The sequence below is a fragment of the Mastigoproctus giganteus genome, chromosome 10, assembly GCF_048544385.1.
Source record: "Mastigoproctus giganteus isolate SK-2022 chromosome 10, ASM4854438v1, whole genome shotgun sequence".
In the NCBI taxonomy this organism is placed as follows: domain Eukaryota; kingdom Metazoa; phylum Arthropoda; class Arachnida; order Uropygi; family Thelyphonidae; genus Mastigoproctus; species Mastigoproctus giganteus.
In genome coordinates, this window is record NC_143584.1 from 68,281,534 (window position 1) to 68,305,028 (window position 23,495).

Here is a 23,495-nt window from a genome sequence, read left to right on the forward strand (position 1 = left end):
CCTCCGAATACCTTGTCTAAACTGCAGCCAATGGACCAAGGCATTATCAAGAATTTGTAAATTCTCTACCATGGACACATACTGAAAAAAATTATACTGAGAATGGAAACCAGCCAACCTATTTGCAGATGTGCATATCAGAGTTGGCGAAAGTGTGGAGGCAAGATGTGACAGAAACAATGATTAAGAATTGTTTTGCAAAAGCAGGTTTTGCTAAAATGCTAATTAACAGCAATGAGAGGAATGAACTACTATAAGACATTGAGCAATCTTGGGAAGAGTTTCAAGTGGAGAAATTGTTCTTGACGAATTTTTAGGAGTTGATAATGATGTTATAGGTAACTGAATATCCGAGCGATTCCAATATTTTGGAGTGTATTTAAAGAACTAGTGACAATATCGACGATGAGTTGGATGAAAATGAAGGTAATATTAAACCTTCCAAACAAGAAATGTTGGCAGTATTTGAAACTTTGCTTCAAGGCCTTCGGTGGGAAGAAAATGTGCCAGAAAAAATGTATATTATGCGAACATTTTTATGAATGGTGTACAATAGAATTCAGTGTACAACAAAAAACAACCAAATTTTTTATTACGACATAATTCACAATTTATTACATAATTCTTAAGTGTACTAATACATTTTGCGCATCATGTAAGTAGTCATTTCTTAATATGTTTGTATTAATAAATTAATTGTTTTAAAATTTTAGAAAATTTATTCATTAATTATTTCCCATCTTTTACTATATTTCTGAATATACAATATTTTTCATCGTTGAAAAAGTAATATTTCTTTATAACAAAATTTCTGTTTAATGAATTTTTTCAAGGGTACAATAGATTACATTATATAGAGGTTCGACTGTAGTTCTGAATTTTTATTATAAAATATTTCGAGTATTATGTTTTTATAAGCTTTATTGTGTAATAATAAAAATTATTACTAAGTACCTATACATAACAATGGTCTTTGAGAATTAAAAAAAAAATTTAGTATGGAAAACATTTATTTAACACAATATACTGTAAGAATAAAGAATTGTGGGAGATGTGCTTTCTTTCGTTGGCAATTCTTTACTTTATATTTGATTTTATTTTTACTTCATTGTTTATTATTTAATATATTAAAAATAATTACATTGGTATATTAAAAAATATACCAATGTAAATCTAAGCAGACATTACAGAATTTTTAGTGTAAACCCACTGGAACACTTTTGTGGCCCTCCAGGGGTTCATGAACTGCTGAGTTAGAGCATCTAAAAGCCTGTGTTCTATGTGTGGAAAAGAACAGATTGGATGTGTGATTTTATATCAAGTGGTTAAGATGCTGAATGAGCTGAGCTGAACCTGGATTTGTATATCAAAGACTCCAAATGTAAGCAATAAGATTGTGCTTATCAAACTAATTTGAACTGTTTGGTTTTTTTTAAAAAACAGATTTTAATTTTACAGAGACAACTGGCAATTCCAATGGAATAATTGCCAGATCTGCCATTGTCTCAATTTGGTGAAAAAACTATTCTATTCTCCCTACAAAGATCTGACAATTGTGCAAAACACTGTTTCCTGTGGGGACTTTAGTGCAAGTTTTGACAATCTCCGAACCCTCATCCACAAATCTAAGTTAGAGATGTGATATTGTGTGGGACACACACACACACACACACCTAAGTCTCATAAGTTAATTTATATTTATGTTTTTCTAGGTCCACTAGTTACTGAACTAAAGCCATGAATATAGTGAGAGGTTGGTATGCTGGAGAAGGTTGAGGTCCAATCCATTATAAAATTCTTTTCATTTGCAAGGCAAAGAAACAAACTCATGAGGAGATAAAAGCTGTACATGGGGGGGATGGTTTTAGTCTCACTCACTATAATCTCAGAAGCACTAATGGTGACTTGCCATAATAGTGACCTGCTCTAATCGTGTCCTAATAGTGAGAGGGATTTTACTGTCAGTTGCCCTAAGCAAGTATATAATTGCAATCCCTTTCACTCTAATGACCCTTTACAGGGGGGTTGATGATCAAGTGAGGAAATGCCCCACTGGTGTTTCCACCTGCATTTGTCGACCTAAGAATTCGTTCAAATAGTAGCCAAACATCAGCATGACGTTTGCTCTTTACAGCGGGGGATAATACCTATTAAGGTTATTATATTATAATTTATAGTTGGTGTGCCAGCTGGTTCAGGATCTTACCGATACCTATCATCAGACCATGCTGCTGCTGCCAAATTTTTATCCTGAATCCGTGGTTCTTGTGTAGTATGCATAGAGACCAAGTGTTTCCATTTCTTTATATTCTTCTTCCAGATAAGTCAAAATCAACTTACAATCGCATGTTCCGATTAATTCAACAGAAAGCATTGCAAATCGGGACGTTTCAAGCAAGAAAAAAATTCCAGGTTGATTACGAAAGTGCTGCAATCAGACCCATAGAAGAAACATTTTCTGATGCTGATATTAAAGACTGTTTATTTCATTTCGTCAAGCAATTTGGCAAAAAGTACATTTAGGATTACAATTGGCATGCGTCTAGGAACAAATTGTCAGAAAGTTAGTGAAGTCTTGGTGGGATTAGCATTTGTTTCTTTAGAGGAAGCTTGGGAAGGAATCATTCGAGAATGTCTACTGCCAGAACATCCTTCATATGAAAAGTGTGAAGAGTTTATTGGATTGGACCCACTGCTCACTTTCTGCCATCATTGTGGAATCATCATGCTAATTTTGGTCCTTGGACAATAAATCATGTGGAAGGATGGCATTATGCCTTAAATAAATCTGTGGGGCACATGTTAATATATGGAAGATGATTACCCATTTAAAAAAACAACAAAACAACAAGCTAATTTTAAGAGAATATTAGGATTAGTAAACATTGGAAATCTTCCATCTTGTAAAAATGCAAATATGAGAGCATTAATAAGAAATTAATGAAATTAACAACATATAGACAAAACTGGGACATCGATTTACACAGTTTTGTGGAAGCAGTTGGTTACTTTCTTCCACTAAATGATTTAAACTTTAATAATTTGTATTTGTATAAAGAAAATAAATTGATTATTATTTTGATGCTATATTTGTTTATTTTCTTTTTCATTATGGTTTTGAAGTCCATTTCTATATTTTTATTTCTCTGAAAAAATAGGATACAATTACATACAGACAATATAAATGTGATTAGGGCAAGTGGGACACACAGGGTGAGACAAAATACTTTTGTCTCACCCTGAGCTTAAGGACGGTCTTTTCTATGGCTTTAAATTCAAGTTAATGCCTAAGGTCAGTTTTACCTCCTTTAAAAAGCATCTCTAATCAGGACCCTTTAGGAATTTTTGTGTTTCCATGGCCTATAAAAACAACATTCCTATTGAAGCCTTCCAAATGTGGATCAATATTGTCTTCTCAGATCTATCTGGTCACTTTTCTAAGATTTACTCTACATCATAAACCTGTTCAGCATTATAATATTGCTAAAACTAAAGGTTGGTTACAAGAACTACAGGACCATTTTGTTATTACCCTGTTGACAAAGCTGCCAACAATTTTGCTTTCATCTGTAAAGCCTTTTATGCAGATATTTAAAAAAAAATAACTTCGGTCTAGCGATAATTACAAATCTTTCTTCTCTGGATATCATTACAAAAAAAATTACTGGCTACAAATTAGAAATTGAAATTAAATATTAATGATTATAATTTTCCTTTTTATATATTTTATTTTTACATTTTATAAAACACCTGTTAGTTTCAGATTCATTACTGCTTGCAAAAATAGTTGTCCTGGAAAAAGATTGCAATTATTACTTAAACCTATCATGGATATTTTGCTTAACAGAGTTATTCTCAACAGTTTACCTGTTTTGAGCGTCTTAAACACACCTGGCTAATTTAAAAACAGTGCTTCAGGAAATATATCAGAAGTATAAACATGTAATCAAGTGTAATATCACATATTGGAATAATCTAGTTAATTTTTGTATCTTCAATAATTTTGTCTTTGTCTGGTCTATCAGCAAATTAAAGGACCACCTATGGGCAGTCCAGCTCCTTCTCACAGGACATGTCTTAGATATGGCAATGATCTTTGTGTGTTGAACTGTCCAAGTTTTTTAAAAAAAGATTTGGTCATCTATATCCTCAGGAACTCACCTTGGAAAAGACTCTCTTGCAACCAAATTGCCAATTACTTGGATCTGAATATTCACATCAATAATAGGCACATTTCTATTAATCACTATAATAAGTGTGATGCCTTCAGCGTTATGGTTAACATTTCTCATTTAACATATCTCTAAAAATTTTCACTCTGATATTATCCTCTCCCATTGTACCAGGATTGCCAATGATTATAATATTGATATTTCTAATATCAGAAAATTCTATCTAAAACTCATTGATAACTTTTCCCTTATATTTTTTGGTGTCACTTTCATAAAGCTCTTAATATTATTAATTATAAAAAATTTTTCAAGAATATATTGAATTATGGCAGATCTACTAAAGGTTTTTTTTTTTTTAACATATTGATCTAAAGAATTTGTCCAGCTACAACCTAATTTCAGCATGGATTTTCTGTTAATTTAATTGCTTACTTCTCATTATCTAGGTTTGTAGATTTTGTATATAGCATACAATGTATAGCATATGACTATATATATTAGCATTTCCCAAACATTTTTGTTGCGGAACACCTTACAATTTACGGAACACTTTATATATATATATATATATATATTATATCACATATAATGAACTGTTTGCTAATATTTTATTACATACGATGCACTGTGCATAAGGAGGAGCATCTTTATTTCCAACACTAAGTCAAAATTCAAATAATTGTCATCATACTTCCGTTTTGATCTTTTATTAGTTAGTTCCAGTTTTTTCACTTCGGATTTTTGGGGAACAAAAGACTGCAATTGTCCATTCTCTCACTTTGAAGTGTGACAATATTGTGTTCATTTTCATCAACCACAGTTTCAGTACTAGAAGTACTTGCTTCTCGTTTTAAAGTTCCTTTTTTCAACCGCAAATCCATGGTCATTTATATTAATAATAATATTTTGAAATACAGAACTGATAATTATAAAAAAAAAATTTATACAAGGAAGTATAGTTATATCGGTTCTCTTCCACCTCTCCTTCAACCAGTGTACTCTATGCTAAATCACATATGAATGGCATATTAGATCACTACATTGCTACTTTTCATAGATGTCATTATCTCTACACATATTTGTTTAACCAAAACCATAAATTTCTTATATATATATGTGTCTCAAAAAAAAAAAAAAATGTATATGTATTAAGACACCCTGTATATATATAGGGTGTATCAAAAATACATGGCCTAATTTCAGGAATGAGTTCCTCATATGTAGACAAAAATATTTTATATCAACAGTTCCAGAAATGCTTGGTTTCCAAGTTTTGAAGGTCTGTCTATAAACTTAATTGTTCAAAATGTCCACCTTTTGCCTGATTACAGGCCTCACATCGACGACTCAAGAAGACGATGCCAAATTCCTGGCATGTTTCGTATTGTCTCACAACCTGCCACAACTTGATTGGGGAGAGTTTCCACATCAGCTACCGGAGTTGAATACACCAATGACCTTAAATGGTCCCACAAGAATAAATCTAGTGGGTTTAAATCAGTGAGCAATGAAGGCCAGGCAGTTGGTCCACCTCTATCTATCCATCGACCAGGAAACCTTCGATTCAGGTAATTGCGGGCTAGGTGGCTGAAACGTGTAGGAGCGCCATCGTGCATGAAGTGTACTTGTTGATGAATGATCAGTGGCGTGTCGTCCAAGAAATCAGGCATGTTGTTTTCCAGAAAGTTTCTGTACGCCTACCCTGTGAGTTTGTTTGGAAGTACATGGGGCCCAAATAACTTATCACCAAAAACACCCACCCAGATGTTGAGGCTGAACTGCTGTTGGTGATGTGATGGAAGAATTGCTTGTGGGTTTTCCTCAGCACATACATGCTGATTGTGAAAGTTTTGGATTCCGTCTCGTGTGAACTGTGCTTCATCTGTGAATATCACTAAGGCAGGAAAGTGAGGAGTTGTACCACACTGCTGCAAGAACCACTGGCAGAACATTACTCACACAGGATAATCTGCTTGTGACAAGGCCTGTACCTGTTGCAGATGGTAAGGATACAGTTGGTGTTCTTGCAACACTCAAATAGTTGAATGTTGAACAGCCAGTTGCATTGCTGTTCTGCATGTGCTGATTCCAGGAGTGGCATGCATAATATCCAAAATCTCCTCCTCTACTTCAGGAGTCGTAGATCTTGGTCATCCTCTAGTCAGCAGCATGAGGTGTAAAGGTCCCATATTCACAAAGGCAGCAATGGATACCTTCAACTGTTTTCCTGTCTGGACATCTTCGTTCTGGGAACCTTTCATGGTACAAACGATGAGCCTCCAGATGTATGTACGGTTTGGCAGAGCCTCCGTCTGGCAAACCGTACATAAAGTGTATATCCGCTTGCTCCTGATTTGAGTACATGGTCGGAATGGAAAACCACCAGATTCTGTCAGTACCTTGTGATGAAGGAAATCACCTGGGGGAGATAAGACATTTCGGTTAATAACTCGGGAACCAAACATTTCCGGAACTATGCTGATATAAAATATTTTTGTCTACATATGAGGAACTCATTCCTGAAGTTATGCTGTGTATTTTTGAGACACCCGGTAGATATAAGAATCTGAGTGAAGTGACTAACACCAGAACTGGGGAAAAAAATGATTTTAAAATCAAATTTATTGTATTGATTAATTTATGTGCAAGGGTATGCTGTTGCAAAGTTACTGACAATACTTATGTTGAAAAATCGTAATATAATTAAGTTCACCTTGTTCTAACTTTGTACATCACATATTACACAATCAACTGGTTTTTGGTGATGCTTTCATTCAAATACTTTGCATTCATTTCAGTCTTACATCAGTGAACATAAACTAAAAAAATAATTCATCTTGTTAGAAGTCTTTAGAAAAACGAAACTAGTTTTCACAAATACCTTGGTAATATATTGTAAGGTTTATTAGATGTGTATTGGTGGTGATAACAAGTGAACTTTAATCATAACAGAGGAAAACATATTGCATGTTTTTAAAACAGAACAGTAAAAAGCTGAAAATTTCTGGAGCACAGAATTTTATTGTGATGTTTCTTAGCCTGGTGGAATGATGGGTGACCTGACAGGTTAACCTAGAAAATAATGTTCCTACATTACCAATCTGAAATGTTTTTCTGCCTCCTAAATATAGTCAAACTTTTACTGCAGTAGTTTCTGAAGTGATTTCTGTATGGTAACCAGTACACAAATTGTACCCAACAACCACCATTTTTTGTATTTTCTTGAAGAGTAATGAAATACCAGACAAAGGCTGTTGATGTTTGTTTAAAGTTTCACGTAACTTGTTTCTTTTCCCACTATTTTAATAAAGCATCTACAGTCTTACTCTAGTTCCTTTCAAAAGGTTTATTATTATTTTCAGAGTAAACATGATAATATATGGCTGCTACATTGTGTGAAATTTAAAACACTCCTGAAAACAGAATTAACTATATATTTAATGTCTTTAACTTTTTATTTTTAATATTTATATACATAAGCAGAAATTTGTGCATTGCACATTTTTTATTTGAAATTTCACACCCTTAACACTTTGAAAATGGAATGAAGATGTTTCTATGTTGTCAAAAAAAAAATTTTTTTTTTGAAAATAAAATGTATAAAACATAGCATTTAAAAATTAATTAATTTTCTATTAAAATTAAAACATATATACAATAAGTACTGTAATACATTAAGAAAAGATGAAATATATGCACTGTTTAAACAGAATTAAAAAAAAAACCAAGAACATCTGTTGGGTGACTTGCCACCACTGTAAGGTTAAGCGTTATATGAAGAAATGTTAACTTGGGCAGACTCCAACCACAGTAAATGTATTATTTCTTTAAACTTAGGCCTGGTATACTTTATACTGATATTTCAATAAGTTTTTAATTGTAATATTTAAATCACATATTACATTCTAAATATAATATAACCAGCAGAGTTTCTTTTTAGACTCGAATGTGGTTTCAGCTGAAGATGGTAATTACATTTCCAACAGTAAGTATCTTTGCTGAAATATAAATATGTATATATGGACCAGTGGTGCCATTTACAGTTATTTGTCCATGTTGTCAGAAGTAAATTGTGACAGTACATGAAACTATTTTAATGTATAGTGTACAAAAGTTTTAAATAAAGTTTTAATCACTTTTAGTATTTCTGTCTGTAATTTCTCGATCCTGCAAAAGATGAAAAAAAAACAGATAAACATTTATTTACAGATAAACAGATAAGTTTACTATTATCAAAACCATCTTTAAACAAAACAAAAAAAAAGTGTACACTTGTTAAGGAATGTTTTCATTGCATTAGTAAGAGGAGGGCAGTATTGACAACATAACCAAGATGAAACAAGGTAGTGTTAGGTGGGGGAGGGAATATACAAACTAACAGGTTAATGGTAGCCAGAAGTAGATGCAAAGTGTTTTGGTTACCAAAAGAAAATACTGGTGCACACATAATTACTTATAAACTAATGATAGAAGCACAATAAATAAATTTCACAAATTTGAAGTATTAAGTCATGAAATATGGACATTATAGAGATATTGGAAACATGGTGCCACTCACTGTGACATGGGGAATGGCAAATATGAATACAACGAGTATAATTTGTACAGGAAGAACTTTTTTTTTTCTGTCTTTGCAGTTCTTGGGAATTCCTTAAAACATGCCATGGTGTTTCTGTTGTAACATCTCTGCAATGCCAAGCTAGACTTGTGTAGTGTGAAGTCTCTTGGCAACCATTTAATCATAATTAGATTAAGTGGTTGCCAAGATTGATTAATTAAGTAATCAATCTTTTGCTTCATATACCAAGGCTCATCCTTGGTATATGAAGCTAGCCTATCTTCTGTATGACTCTGTCTTCAGTTCACCCACTAGAATAGAAGGAATGGCAGCCATATGGAGCATGGTCAGTAGAAATAATTTTCCATACACTTTAATCAAGATAGGTTACCATGGGAATTTTTTCTCTTACAAATCCACTACAATTTACAAAACCTAGATGGAAAGCACACACTGTATATCCCAGTGAATATACAGTAGAAACAGCCCAAAGTTCTTTCCAGCTCCAAATGCAAAAAGCAACTTAGGCTCAGGTAACCATCTCAAGTGAAGAGATCCCCACTGTAGAAATCTACCACACCTATAAACCAGACAATAAGCAAGAACACTGGTAACCATACAACTAACTGCCATTCACTCTTGGTACAAACCAAACAGAGAATGGATGCACAAAAAGTCACTTTCTGAAGCAATATTAGCAAACTATGGATCTTCAAATAAGAACAAAAAACTTACATGGTATATTTAACCAAATAAACAGATCAATTAAGTAATCACTCTTTAACCACATGAAAGTAATAGTGCTAGAACTCTAGAATATTACAGTAAAATCTTGTTAATACAAACTGTTTATACAAAGTACTTGTTTATATGAAGCACATACCATTCCCCTGTGAAAGGATAATTTTATATGTAAATATATTAGTTTATTACAAAATTTGGTAAATATGTATTAGAAAGTTCATTTTCGCCCTGTGAGAAATAAATATTGTTATTCTGTATGTTTAATAGAAATGGCACAGTTGTCCAATTATTGCCTCTTTGCACCTTGCTTCCTTGAAGGATGGCACTGACTTGTTAGAATTTACTTTAGTTTTTGGTAGCTAATGACATAAGTGCACTCTGAAAAACATCATTGTGAAGGATGAGCTGTTAAATTAACAAAAGAATAAAAATTTTTTTTAAGTTGTATACAAACACTCCCTCACTCTCCAAGGACTTAAGGCCAATTGCAATTGTTATGCTAGTTCAAATAGTCTTTTGCTACAGTATATAATCTATTTTTTTGTGCCATTTTATCTAAACTGATGTTTTTTTTGGAACTTGTCATTAAATTAATTTAAAGACAAGTATATTAAATCACATCTTGCCATAAATCAACTGATTTATGGCAACAAAACAAACGGATGGAATTAAGCCTGGAAATTAAACTGAAAATTTTACAAGAGGCTGATAGAATGGAACAAAGCAAAATGGACAACCGTATTCATTTGCAAAGGAATACATCCCTTTACCTACTTTACTTATAATACTTAAAAAGAAGTCTGTGAGAAACTGGAGCAGTGATAAAAAAAAAAAAATGGAAACGAATTTGTGGTTCAAAACATGAGGAGCTTGGAACAAAACTTCAAGTAGTACCGACAAATGTGTGCATCTAATTTGCCAATATCAGGTCCAATTTTGCAAGAAAAGGCAAATTATCTAGCTCAGCAACATGGAGTTAGTGATTTCAAATGCAGCAGTGGTAGACTCCAAAGATTTAAAGATAAGAATAACTTGGTTTCTTGAAATGTTTGCAGTGAGTCTGGATTAGTCGACAAAGAAAAGGCTATAGACTGGTCGTATTCTGTACTGGTCGATTCTTGAAAAATATCAGGCAAAGGATATTTTTAATCTTGACAAGACAGGTTTATTTTATAATTTGCTGTTCAAGGAAAGTCTTATCATGGTGGAAAATTAAGTAAACAAAGGTCACTGTTCTGTTATGCTGCAATTCAGATGGCAGTACAAAACTATGCCTACTTGAGACTGGTAAGTTTTCCAAGCCAAGATGTGAAGTTAACTAATTTCCCTGTGATTATGAGGCCAATAGAAGTGCTTAGCATATGGTCAAAATTTTTCAGTTTTGGTTATCAAAAGTGGACAGAAGAGTGGCTTCAGAAAAAAGGAACAATTTGATGATTCTAGATCGTTATACAGCACATTCTGCAGAGACACTTAAGTTGACAAATATACGACTGTTGTTTTTACCCTCCATTACCATCAGTTTAATGCAACCACTGGATCAAGACATTATTTTTAACCTCAAGAGAGCATATAGAGCCTGCCTGATGAAGTACTTGATAGAAGGAGGGAACAATTTGCAGCCAAATTGGAATGTCTTTGATGCTATCCTTAATCTTGTTATTGCTTGGGACAGTATTGCATCAAGTGTAATCAAGCTTCAGAAAGAGTGGCTTTGGAGAGAATATCATCAAAAAACATGGTCGAGCAGACGAATGTGACAGCAACATTGAGGAACAGGGAATTTGAAGGAGCATATGGATTTTGTTGGCAAATTTGAAGTTTGTAAAGGTGGATGATGAAGTTGTTACTACAGCAATGGCTGTAGTAACAACATCATCCACTACACAAGAGCTGCTGAGCACCAAGCAAAACAATGTTTTCATTACTAGCAAAAGGGAAGCAGCCATATATTTTATTTGGTTAAATATACCGTGTAAGCCTGCGGTAACACTGATAAAGAAACAATATTGCATTTGATAATGTCTGTGCTGTAGTTAAAAATGCATATAGGACAAAAACTGTGCAAACAAAAATGGATTCTCTTTATAGTTTGTATGTCTCCTTTTAATTAAGATTCTAATTCTTTTAACGGTGATACTAAAATACTGTATATATCAAAATATATACTGTACAATATTTTCATTTCTGTTAATTGCTTTTCTCTTAGTTTAGCTTAGAAATAAAAAATATCTTTAAAAATGTTATTTCTATTACTGTATTGTTAAACAAAGGCTTTTGTTTTTATTACTTTTTCATATTTTTTTTGATATTATTTATTATTAGTCTTAGATGTTATAGCATATACCAGGGGGAAAAAAAAAAAATTTGACACATTTTGGGGGGGGGGGGGGTTATAAGTACAAACCCTGAAAATTTAGGATTTGACTGTATGTAACTATTGCTGTTACCATAAAAAACAAAATAAATAAAGTAACTAATGAAACAAAAACAACCAAATTATGTATAGAGAAAAACCTACCTATACCATGGTAAGAACCCCTCAGTCCTGACCAGGCTTAGCACAATGCTGTTAGACAGCAACGACTTAAGAAATCCAAACTCCAAGGGAAAAATAAACTCCCAAATAAGAGATAAACCAAAAAAAAAAAAAACACACACACACAAACACACACACACAGGGTATCTCAAAAATATTGGTACAAACATTTAGGGGAGGTAGGTAACATCTAAAGGAATGTGAATCACATAGGAACCCATAACCGGAAATGTCACCGTAAGTCGGTACATGGCGCTGTTCATCAGTTCAGGAGAGGGAAAATTTCTGGTTTACTCATTCAAGCAGTAGTCGCTGCATGAAGAGCATGCATCGATACACGAACTGTGAGCTGGCAGACATGCACCTAGTGTATGAATTAGCAGAGGGCCCACATAGTGTGTGCCCCCATGCAGCACATCGCTTCGCAATAAATGTGTGGGCAGGTATGGTCGGTGACTGCTTAGTCAGCCCATACCTGTTACCATCCTGCATGAACTCCGTTAAATATCGGATTTTTCTTGAACAAGTTCTACCAGGGTTACTTGACGATGTTCCAGCAAATGTGAGATGCAACATTTCGTTTCAACATGACGGGACGCCTGCCCGTTATGGAAGGTATGTTCATGACCATTTGAACAGGCGTTTTGGGTGTCGATGGATTGGCCGTGGTGGACCCGTTGCCTGGCCCCCACGCTCACCTGATTTATTGAGCCTTGATTTCTTTCTGTGGGGGCCCTCAAATCTATCGTGTATGAATCGCCTGGGGAGACGGAAATGGATCTCGTGGCGAGATACGTCTGCGCTGCTGCTACTGTCAAAGAAACTCCAGGTGTGTTCGACCGTGTCCAACGCCAATCCATGCTGCGTCAGTGTTACGCATGCATCGTGTCTCATGGTGGAACCTTCGAGCATCTGTTGTAACACCATGAAATGCATCCATCTCCTACTCCATTGTTAATATTATGTCAAATAAATGTTTGCCACTAATTACTGTCTTGTAATTTCTGCTTCTTGTGCCTCTGCTACTACTTTCCCATGACGTTTCCGGTTATGGGTTCCTATGTGATTCACATTCCTTTAGATGTTACCTACCTCCCCTAAACATTTGTACCAATATTTTTGAGACACCCTGTGTATATATAAATAAGAGATATTTATTTTTATTTCAAACTATAAAGCTTAAGAAAAGGTGTAACCATAACCTACAAAGGGCTCTAACTGTCTCAATATATGGCTAAGTCATACTAATTCCAGTATTAACAAAATAAACAATCAATATATCATTCAATATTACGTTACTCAATGAGGCCTATATCAAAAGGCACATCAACTGGGGCCAGCATCTCTCAATATATGCTATCAATAACAACATGAGCTATCTGTTTCTGCTAGTTACATGCCAGCCCACCATATTCATATATACTAAAAATAGCATACATAACTTTAAAATTAAATTTAAGGAGCTAATGTAACCAAAATAAATATGAATCTCATAATAAAAAATTTGAACATCATGTGTAACTAGCAGAAACAGACAGCTCATATAGTTATTGACGGTATATATTGAGAGACGCTAGCCCCAGTTGATGTGCCTTTTGATGCAGGACTTATTCAGTAACGGATTATGGTAATATTGAATGATATATTGATTGTTTATTTTGTTAATATTGGAATGACTTAGCCATATATTGAGACAGTTAAGAGCCCTTTGTAGGTTATGGTTTCACGTTTTTTTAAGCTTTAGTTTGAAATAAAAATAAAAATCTCATATTTTTGCAGGCTAATGTAACGTCCAATCATTTTTGATAGTATTGATTTGTCCTGTCCTGAATATATATCTGTAGTTTAAATTATCTAAAATAATCTAAATAATTTGGATATTAGTGTTAATTCTGCTTTATATATATTAGTACTAGGCGAAGCATTGTTTATGAATTTTGTTGTTATAGATCATTTATTGAGATCAGTACCAATTAATGCCATCTAAGAGTAAGATTATGTATTACATCGGTCTGTATTGATAAGTACTAGATATGATAGAAAAAATGTCGGTTAGATAAAGCGGTAGCAGTTTTGGGTGAGATACAGTGCAATATGTGTACGTTACCTGGGTGTTTGATGCACCATGTGCATCAAACGCCCAGGTAACGAACATATGCCAACGCTGGCACCGTGGCAAAACCTAGAGATACAATATATAATATATGATACAATATATAATTAAAAGGTGAGCGTAAAACAAAAGATAAAGCGTAGCGCAAAAAGGTGAAAGCAGTAATGGAAGTAATATATGATAGAGCAAACTATATAAGCTAGTGAGGCAAAATTGTATAACAATACAGAGGCAACTTATAAAGCAATATATATATAAAGAAAGAAAGAAAGAAAGAAAGAAGGGGTAGCACAGATCTGTTCCATTTGTGATAATGCAGTAGCCGATTTTTGATTCAGCTGCACACGAATGTGAGCTTTGTGAAACGGGAATGTGCTTTTTGGCTTCTTGATAGGTAACCTTGTGCTCCACCTTATATTTATGGATCTGCTTCTCCTTTTTCCATATTTCATTCAGCCTTCTTCAAAGGCCGAATGATTTTCTCTGCAGTTTGAGTATCATAAATTGTTGGCTGCACTCATCGTGAGAGTGCCCCTTCAATCTACAAGAGGCACATCTAACTATTCCCATGCCTACCAATTGTAAATGACTGAACTTCTGCCAGTTGTAACACTGTTATTATATCAGGTTTGGAATATATGGATTTATATAATAAATCAAATAATTTGCTTTCACTGTGTTGGGAGAGTTTGTGAGCTGAATGTAAGGGTTATGTTTATAGTCAGAACAAATTTTTTCCATCTCTTTTAACCAAAATTCTTTTAGCCTGAATTACTTTCTGGTCTTTTAATTCTTAGATCATTTGTTCTGTGCTGTTTATTAAGTCACATTGTTATTACCCCTTTTGAATAGTTCAACATCATGTGGAGTGACTGACTGGGATTTCCCCAAATACTGTGGTACTAAGCAACAGTTCTGAGCACCTGTAATGGGAGGTTTCAACTAGCAGATCTTCTGACTTAGTCTGCAAACCAATTTTGTGTGTTCCTACTATAGTCTCCAGGCACCTGGTTATAACAAAGGGAAAAAGATTACTGATCAATTGATTTGTCAAGATAAGGATTAGAGTTGGTTTGTGTCTGTCCTTTGTCTTTTTGCATTTGGAGTGTGACTGTCATCTTATTGAATGTCTGTAGAGTCTTAAGTCACAGATATCAGGCTAATATCTGTGACTTAAATTTTAGTGTTTGTAAGTGTTCCACGACTGCTCTCCTTTTTGTCCTGAGAGCGTACTTCCAAAAAGGGAAGATATGATCCCAGTTTTTGCCTTTCTGACCGGCAGAATATTCCTCTCACTGTCAGTACTGTTATGAGGAAGTGCTAAAATTCCAAACGGATTTGGAAGATTCCCATCCCTACGTACATTTGCTTTGCAGCTGTCACTCCTTGTGATTTTAGTTCTGAATAGATTCCTCTTCAGACATTTCAAGAAGATCCAATTCAGAGATCACACCTGAGAATGAGCTCAGTGTTTTGTGGGGTGTTACTATAATTAGCATTCCCCCAATAGTTGTTGCTGTGAGGAGCTGTTCAGTATGTCACACTTGTTTTCAATGAGGATATCCCCAGATTGCAGCCGTTTTACCAATTTAGGTGAGCCTGCCAAACACTTCTGCATAAAGAAAAGTGACATTTTCCCTAAGGGTTTTTTTCCATTAGAGTTGATTATTAGATATCTAGGTGTAGGACCTGATTTTGCTTCAGTTCTGGGCCTTTTTGCTGTTTCTTTTTCATTATTTTCTGCTATGGGCTGTTGGGGCCCCAGAAGAAGAGTTTATCAGGATTCATATTGGTTTTTTTTTTTTTTTTGGTTCAGTGCCAAAGCTCCCCACCCACTACAGAGCTCAAACGGTACCCACTACCTGGCAAGCAATAAATGTTGCAGACACTGTACCTATGCCACTGCCAGCCTGAATCTTGTCCCTTGGACCATGAGGGTAGGAGCATGGCATGGTTGACCCTTCAGTTGATTGATCCTCACTGAGCCATTCAGGACCACCCATCTTGTCGAAGCAGGAGCCAAAATAGTCTATTGAAGCTGAGCCCATCAACCACCAAGATCCTCCTTTACAAATTTCCATGGATTACAACACAGCAAACACACCAGATTCTTATGATGATAGCCTGGATCCTAGGCTATGGGTGTTGGATCCCAGTGATGCTAATCTGGAAGACCAGCAGCATCACTAGGAGGTCCCCTCACCTCACGACTAGTGCTGGACATATGGGGAGGTAAAATGTAAAGTGTGTTTATGGTCAAGCGGCACCAGGGGGGTTTCCCCCATCTCTGCGTAGTTTACATTGTGGGTGAACCAGTTGACTGGAAAAGCCAGAGATTTAAAAGTGTATGGACTTTGTATATGTGTGATGCCGTGTACCGTTGTTCATCTGGTCATTTAGCTGCCAGACCCCTACTGAGGCCCGACGTTATGGAGAGGTAGTGGGAGCTGAGTTTTAGAATGCAGGGTCCTGAGTGCAAGAGTAGATGGCACAAGAAGTTTTGAAAGAGGACAAGCCTGGGTTGTGCTGGATTTCCCTGGCTTTGAAAAATTCAATCCATGCAGTGCACTTCCTGGGAACAATTCAGCTATAATATACAATATCTCCCAAGCTTTTATTACCTGTGTTATCTTATTTTGTATTCTTACCTCTCACTGTGCATCTAAGAAATTACTTATACTGATATATATTGTTCTGTGTTTTTATTTAACACCTACTTGTATTCTTGCAAGAATACAAGTAGGTGCTAAACTACTCTCAACTCAATTAACCAGACTACACACAAATTAGCATTTCCTTTTTAATCTTAATCAAACTCTATACTAGAATGCCATTTAGTTCTTTTACCAACTTCTTCCTTCCTACATTCCTTTATTATTAACCTATATCAGAAGTTCCCAAAGTATTGGGCCTCCTTTGCTAAATGTAAAGTATTTAAATGGCATATCAAAAGAGTGTTTTACTTTTTCTAGACAAAAAATAAAAGAAAGGAAGAAAATTTAACTTATGTGATTTTCTGAGAAATATCTTGCACTACATATTAATTTAATTACTGTTCCATGGTAACTAGTCATGTCTGATGGAAACTATGCAGAAATATGGAAATAACTGAATTAAAGCTATATTAATTCAGACATTTTACGAACGCATACATTATCTATGACTTATTTCTGTGCAAGTTGACTCATGTCGGAATACTTTCCAAAATGAGTTTTCTTGAAGGTTAAAATTAGTATAGCCATACAAGGTGCTACCCAGATGTTGCACGGGAACTACATCTAGTACAGACTTGTGGCACTAGATAACACTGCATGCATCCTTTGTGAATCAGTGTGCCACATAACGTCAGGCTGGACAGTCATTGAATATTTATGCGCAGTCCTTTGGCTGTGTGTTTTGCACAGTTTAGATTGACTGATGTGGGAGAGCAATGTGCTTGCATCGAGTTGTTTCCTTAACGCTACAGCAGCAGAAACCCATAAGAAGTTGAAACAAGCTTTTGGCGACAATGCTTTAGGCCAGACGCAGACTTACTACTAGTTTAACCATTTTCAAAATGGTTGAATGACGATCGCTCTGAGCGTCTATCATCGAGCACCACCCCAGAAAATGTCACAAAAGTTCGGGCGCCAATCTGTGAAGACTGCAGGTGGGGACCATCCACGAAATGTGTGGCATTGTAGGACTATATATAGAGCATGTGTGAGCGGATTTTGTCAGATGAGTTAAACATGAAAAGGATTGCGGCCAAGTTTGTGCCACAGTTACTGAGTGAAGACCAACAGCAGCATCGCAAGGAAGTTAGCGTTAGCAGACATCAAGAACGGGCCAGGGGTGATCAAAACATCCTTTCTATGGTTGAAAGTTGAAATATATGGGTATGACTTAGAAACCAAGCAACAATCATGCCAGTGGAAGAGTCCATCTTTGCCCCGACCAAAGAAAGCCCGACAAGTGAGGAGCAAGGTGAAGTCCATGCTGATCTGTTTTTTGGACATTGATGGGATTATCCATAAGGAATTCATCTCCCCCTAGCCAGACTGTCAATGCAAAGTTCTACTGCAATGTCCTGAGGAAAGCCATCAGGAGGAAATGTCCAGAGAAGTGGCACACAAAGAACTGGGTCCTTCATCATAACGTGTGAACCCACACATCTCTTGCTGTGGCACAGTTTTTGGCATTCAACAACACGACAATCATTCTCACCCCCCTTATTTTCCCCCTGCAACTTCTTCCTCTTCCCAAGAATGAAAATAAAGCTGAAGGGTTGAAGATCTGACAGCTAAGAGCAGGGGTTCTTAACCTTTTTGCAGCTTACAATGCGTGCGAGCACCACATATTAAAATATACATTTTTTTGCTTAAAGATTAAAAATGCATTTTTAAATTAATTTTTTTTGCCTTATTATGCATACAATAATTATATTTAACAATTAAAAATTTTGGGCACTAATATTTATTACCTTATTTGGCATCATCTTTGAAGAGATGATGCCAAACCTTTGAAATTAATTTCTCCATTATGAAGAGATATTGAAAATTTTTTTCCAAATGTGCGCAACAATCTTGTCCTTTTTTTGTTTTTGATATTGTTGATTAATGAAAAAGCACTTTCACATGTGTATGTTGATCCAAACATAGAAAGTACTTTGAACGCTTCTCTTTGTAATAAAAGATTTTTTGCAGTCGGAAGAACCCCAGAATTTTAAAATAGTTTTGTGTTGGTAAAGACAATTGCATATGAACAAGTTCTAACTTGGCAGCTGTTACTTCGTTTTGACTGAAAATTTGTCCCAAGTTACTGATTTCAAAATTTCTGCAATTTATCGTTAATTTAAATTTTGGGAAGTGCTCTTTCAAGTATTCAAATTTTTCTTCGGATTGGTCTTTGATTACATTCATTACAAATGATGAGCACTCCCCAGAAGTTTCCTCCAGACATTTTTTAAGAGTAGGAAAGAAGCAAATTTCCTTTTAAAACTGGATTCTGAAACACTTTTTCTGAAGTTTTTTTTTTTTTTTTTTTCAGATGCAATAATCTACTCATGTAAAACTACCACAAATTTATCTTTTCCCTGTAGCCTCAAATTTAACTCATTTAAATGGCTGAAGCTGTCAACCATGAATTAAAGTGTAATTTTGAAATATTCAGTAAAAATTTCTTTAAAAAAGGTTTTCTTTAATGCTTTCTATTAGAAAAGCATTTGCTTCTTCAAGCACCTTCCAAATTCTCGAGAGCACCTTTCAACGACTGAGCCAATGAACCTCTGTATGGGTAATAAGATCAGAATGCGGCGCTTGAAGACCTTCCAAAAATATTTTTAGAAATCACTTATTTAAGGATTTAGCAATAAAAATGGTTGATAACAACACGACAATCATTCTCACCCCCCTTATTTTCCCCCTGCAACTTCTTCCTCTTCCCAAGAATGAAAATAAAGCTGAAGGGTTGAAGATCTGACAGCTAAGAGCACGGGTTCTTAACCTTTTTGCAGCTTACAATGCGTGCGAGCACCACATATTAAAATATACATTTTTTTGCTTAAAGATTAAAAATGCATTTTTAAATTAATTTTTTTTGCCTTATTATGCATACAATAATTATATTTAACAATTAAAAATTTTGGGCACTAATATTTATTACCTTATTTGGCATCATCTTTGAAGAGATGATGCCAAACCTTTGAAATTAATTTCTCCATTATGAAGAGATATTGAAAATTTTTTTCCAAATGTGCGCAACAATCTTGTCCTTTTTTTGTTTTTGATATTGTTGATTAATGAAAAAGCACTTTCACATGTGTATGTTGATCCAAACATAGAAAGTACTTTGAACGCTTCTCTTTGTAATAAAAGATTTTTTGCAGTCGGAAGAACCCCAGAATTTTAAAATAGTTTTGTGTTGGTAAAGACAATTGCATATGAACAAGTTCTAACTTGGCAGCTGTTACTTCGTTTTGACTGAAAATTTGTCCCAAGTTACTGATTTCAAAATTTCTGCAATTTATCGTTAATTTAAATTTTGGGAAGTGCTCTTTCAAGTATTCAAATTTTTCTTCGGATTGGTCTTTGATTACATTCATTACAAATGATGAGCACTCCCCAGAAGTTTCCTCCAGACATTTTTTAAGAGTAGGAAAGAAGCAAATTTCCTTTTAAAACTGGATTCTGAAACACTTTTTCTGAAGGTTTTTTTTTTTTTTTTTTCAGATGCAATAATCTACTCATGTAAAACTACCACAAATTTATCTTTTCCCTGTAGCCTCAAATTTAACTCATTTAAATGGCTGAAGCTGTCAACCATGAATTAAAGTGTAATTTTGAAATATTCAGTAAAAATTTCTTTAAAAAAGGTTTTCTTTAATGCTTTCTATTAGAAAAGCATTTGCTTCTTCAAGCACCTTCCAAATTCTCGAGAGCACCTTTCAACGACTGAGCCAATGAACCTCTGTATGGGTAATAAGATCAGAATGCGGCGCTTGAAGACCTTCCAAAAATATTTTTAGAAATCACTTATTTAAGGATTTAGCAATAAAAATGGTTGATGACTTTAACGACGACTTCAAGACATCCTATAATTTCTTTTTGATCTTTCATTTGTGGACCAGAAGAATTAGTATGAATCAAACATTGATAATGCACAAAATTAGGTATCCTTTTATCTCTATTAAGATAAGCAATAGGCCTTTGTTTTTACCTATCATGGAAGGTACACCACTGGTAACAATTTATACAAGTTTACTCAGATCAATTTTGTGCACTGTGAGGAATTTCGTAAGTTTGTCATATACATCTTTTCAGTTGTATGACCAGTAAGTGACAAAACAGCCAAAAGTCTTCTTCACAGCTGCCATCATCATGTTGAATCAAATGAAAAAGCACATGAGTTCTGATATGTCAGTCGACTCATCACAATCACGTGCAGTGAAAATAATACAAAAATTTCGATTCTACCTAATGATCATGTAATATTACATCTGCCATTTTATGAATTCGATTTGAAAATGTATCATTACTCAAAGGAATATTTTTAGTGGAGAGAATCAAGGTAGCTTTTTGTTTTTCTGGTAAGAGGCTAGCAAGCACTTCTAATGATGACACAACACAATTTTTTATTATTTCATCATTAGTGTAAGGCAATGAATTCTTTGAATATTTAATAAAATAAACAAAACTTCATTTGCTAACACATTACTACTATTGGCATGTTTGATAATGTCTTTTGTAATTCAACTTCTGATAGCCAGCCAAACATGCTTGACATAAATCACACCAATATTATACTACTATTATCGATTACCAAATAATCATATTCCCAAGAGGACTGAAATGCATACTTTTTTATTTTTTTCTTTCTTTGCATTTGAAACGTGTAGGTCTAAACCAAATGACTGCAAAGGTAGCGTTAATGCATAATTTTTTCCCTCGTCATGTTTGTTTCGGTTTCTTTTTAAAAACTTATCCATTTTGAAAGGGTTTAGTAACTTTACTTAAATCTGTTAAAAGAAAATACATTTAAGCATTTGCACACAAAATCAAAAGATTTCTTACTATAACACTTTTGTCACCTTTCAAGTCACCACTCTACATATGGTTATTCTTGTTTATACTCTGGCACGACCACCAGGTCAGAGGAGTTTACAAACCATCAATACAAACATTAATCATATTTAGCAGTCACAGGTGTGAACCCCAGTCCACTCAAAGAGTGCATTCTTCTGCACTCTTGCCCTTGACCACTCGGCTACGTCAAGCCCATAATACGGTACCTATTGCAGCAGTGCAGTTGAGCGAAACCTGGTTTTAACCTGTTAAAACCAGAAACTGAGAATTGCATGAGGCAGTATCCTCGATCTGTAGCAACACTACGGCAACAAAGTATTTTGTAAAAATTTTTTTTACTAAATAAATGTCAAATTAACAATAATTAATAAGAAAAATTTTAAGAATACCATCAAACATTTATCTTTTTTGAAATTAAGACATCACGAAATATATAATTTTTTTCTAATCACTAACAAAAGAAAGGATTTTTTAGCAAAGATCGGCATGGATTTTAGTAGAATATTGCAGAAAGTTGAGAAACAGAAAGCACCTTTTTTAAATACAAAGATTTATAATTTTTTTAGGTTAAGTGAAGGTGCTCACAAGCAAAATTTATTTTTTAAAGAGCATAATGGTGCTGGCAAGCACCAGATTAAGAACCCAGTGTGTAGAGGATATCATTCAATATGTTGAGGTCTACACAACGCATTATTCAATACGTTGTGTAGAGGATATCATTCAATATATTCATACCCGTTGTGTAGAGGATAACCAAAATAAATATGAATCTCATAATAAAAAATTTGAACAGCATGTGTAACTAGCAGAAACAGACAGCTCATATAGTTATTGATGGCATATATTGAGAGATGCTAGCCCCAGTTGACGTGCCTTTTGATGTAGGACTTATTCAGTAACGACATTATGGTAATACTGAATGATATATTGATAGTTTATTTTGTTAATATTGGAATTAGTATGACAGCCATATATTGAGACAGTTAGAGCCCTTTGCAGGTTATGGTTTCGCCTTTTTTTAAGCTTTAGTTTGAAATAAAAATAAAAATCTCGTATTTTTGCAGGCTAATGTAATGTCCAATCATTTCTGATAGTATTAATTTGTCCTGTCCTGAATATATATCTGTAGTTTAAATTATCTAAATAATTTGGATATTAGTGTTAATTCTGATTTGTGCATGATGATGAGGACAAGAATATTTGCACCCATAGTATTTTCTATAACATGCTGGTACAAATAATGATCTAGTTTATTTAAAAATTTTATTCCTCATAGTGAGTTTCCCTCCCACTTACCGAATCACAGGTGGTGCTGAACACTATGATGGAGTTTCAGGATGTGTTCAAATCATGGGCGAAGCGCTGAGATCAGTGTTTGCGCTCTCAAGGGACTACTTTGAAGGTGATGGTGGCGAATAAGACCCAGGGTGAGTCTAATTTATTTTATAAATACATTTTGGGTAGCACCTTGTATAGTGCAAGGAAGCCACAGGCTTTTGCTGCACCAGCAAAAAAAAAAAAAAAAAAAAAGAGAGAGAGAGAGAGAAAAAGGTAGATAAGAAAGTTGACTTTTCAATTTCTTCAAACTGTCAGCCCCAACTACCTGTGGAGACAAATTGTTCCTGCAGTCAACAACTCTGGCTAAAAGAAAACTTCCTACATTCTAATTTAAACCTCTTTCCTTGTAATTTGAATTCATGCCTTCTTTATAAAAGTGAAAATTCTTCATTCATTTTACTAACCCCTGGCAGAGCCTTATAAACCTCAATCAAATCCCCTCTAAGGTGTTCAGTTGCCAAACTCCTAC

General features: G+C 34.6%; 1 protein-coding gene across 3 annotated transcripts in view; it reads right to left on the reverse strand.

Annotated features, from left to right (window-relative positions):
• Positions 1–8,251: 8,251 nt before the first annotated feature.
• Positions 8,252–23,495, reverse strand: part of LOC150079071 (putative ATP-dependent RNA helicase DHX35) — a 427,459-nt gene continuing 412,215 nt past the window's right edge. For all 3 annotated transcript variants that reach the window (XM_090383587.1, XM_090383586.1, XM_090383585.1), the window contains one exon: positions 8,252–8,339. In XM_090383587.1, the coding sequence (XP_090239713.1) occupies positions 8,261–8,339 (79 nt within the window). In that variant the 3' untranslated portion in view covers positions 8,252–8,260. The remainder of the gene's footprint in view (positions 8,340–23,495) is intronic.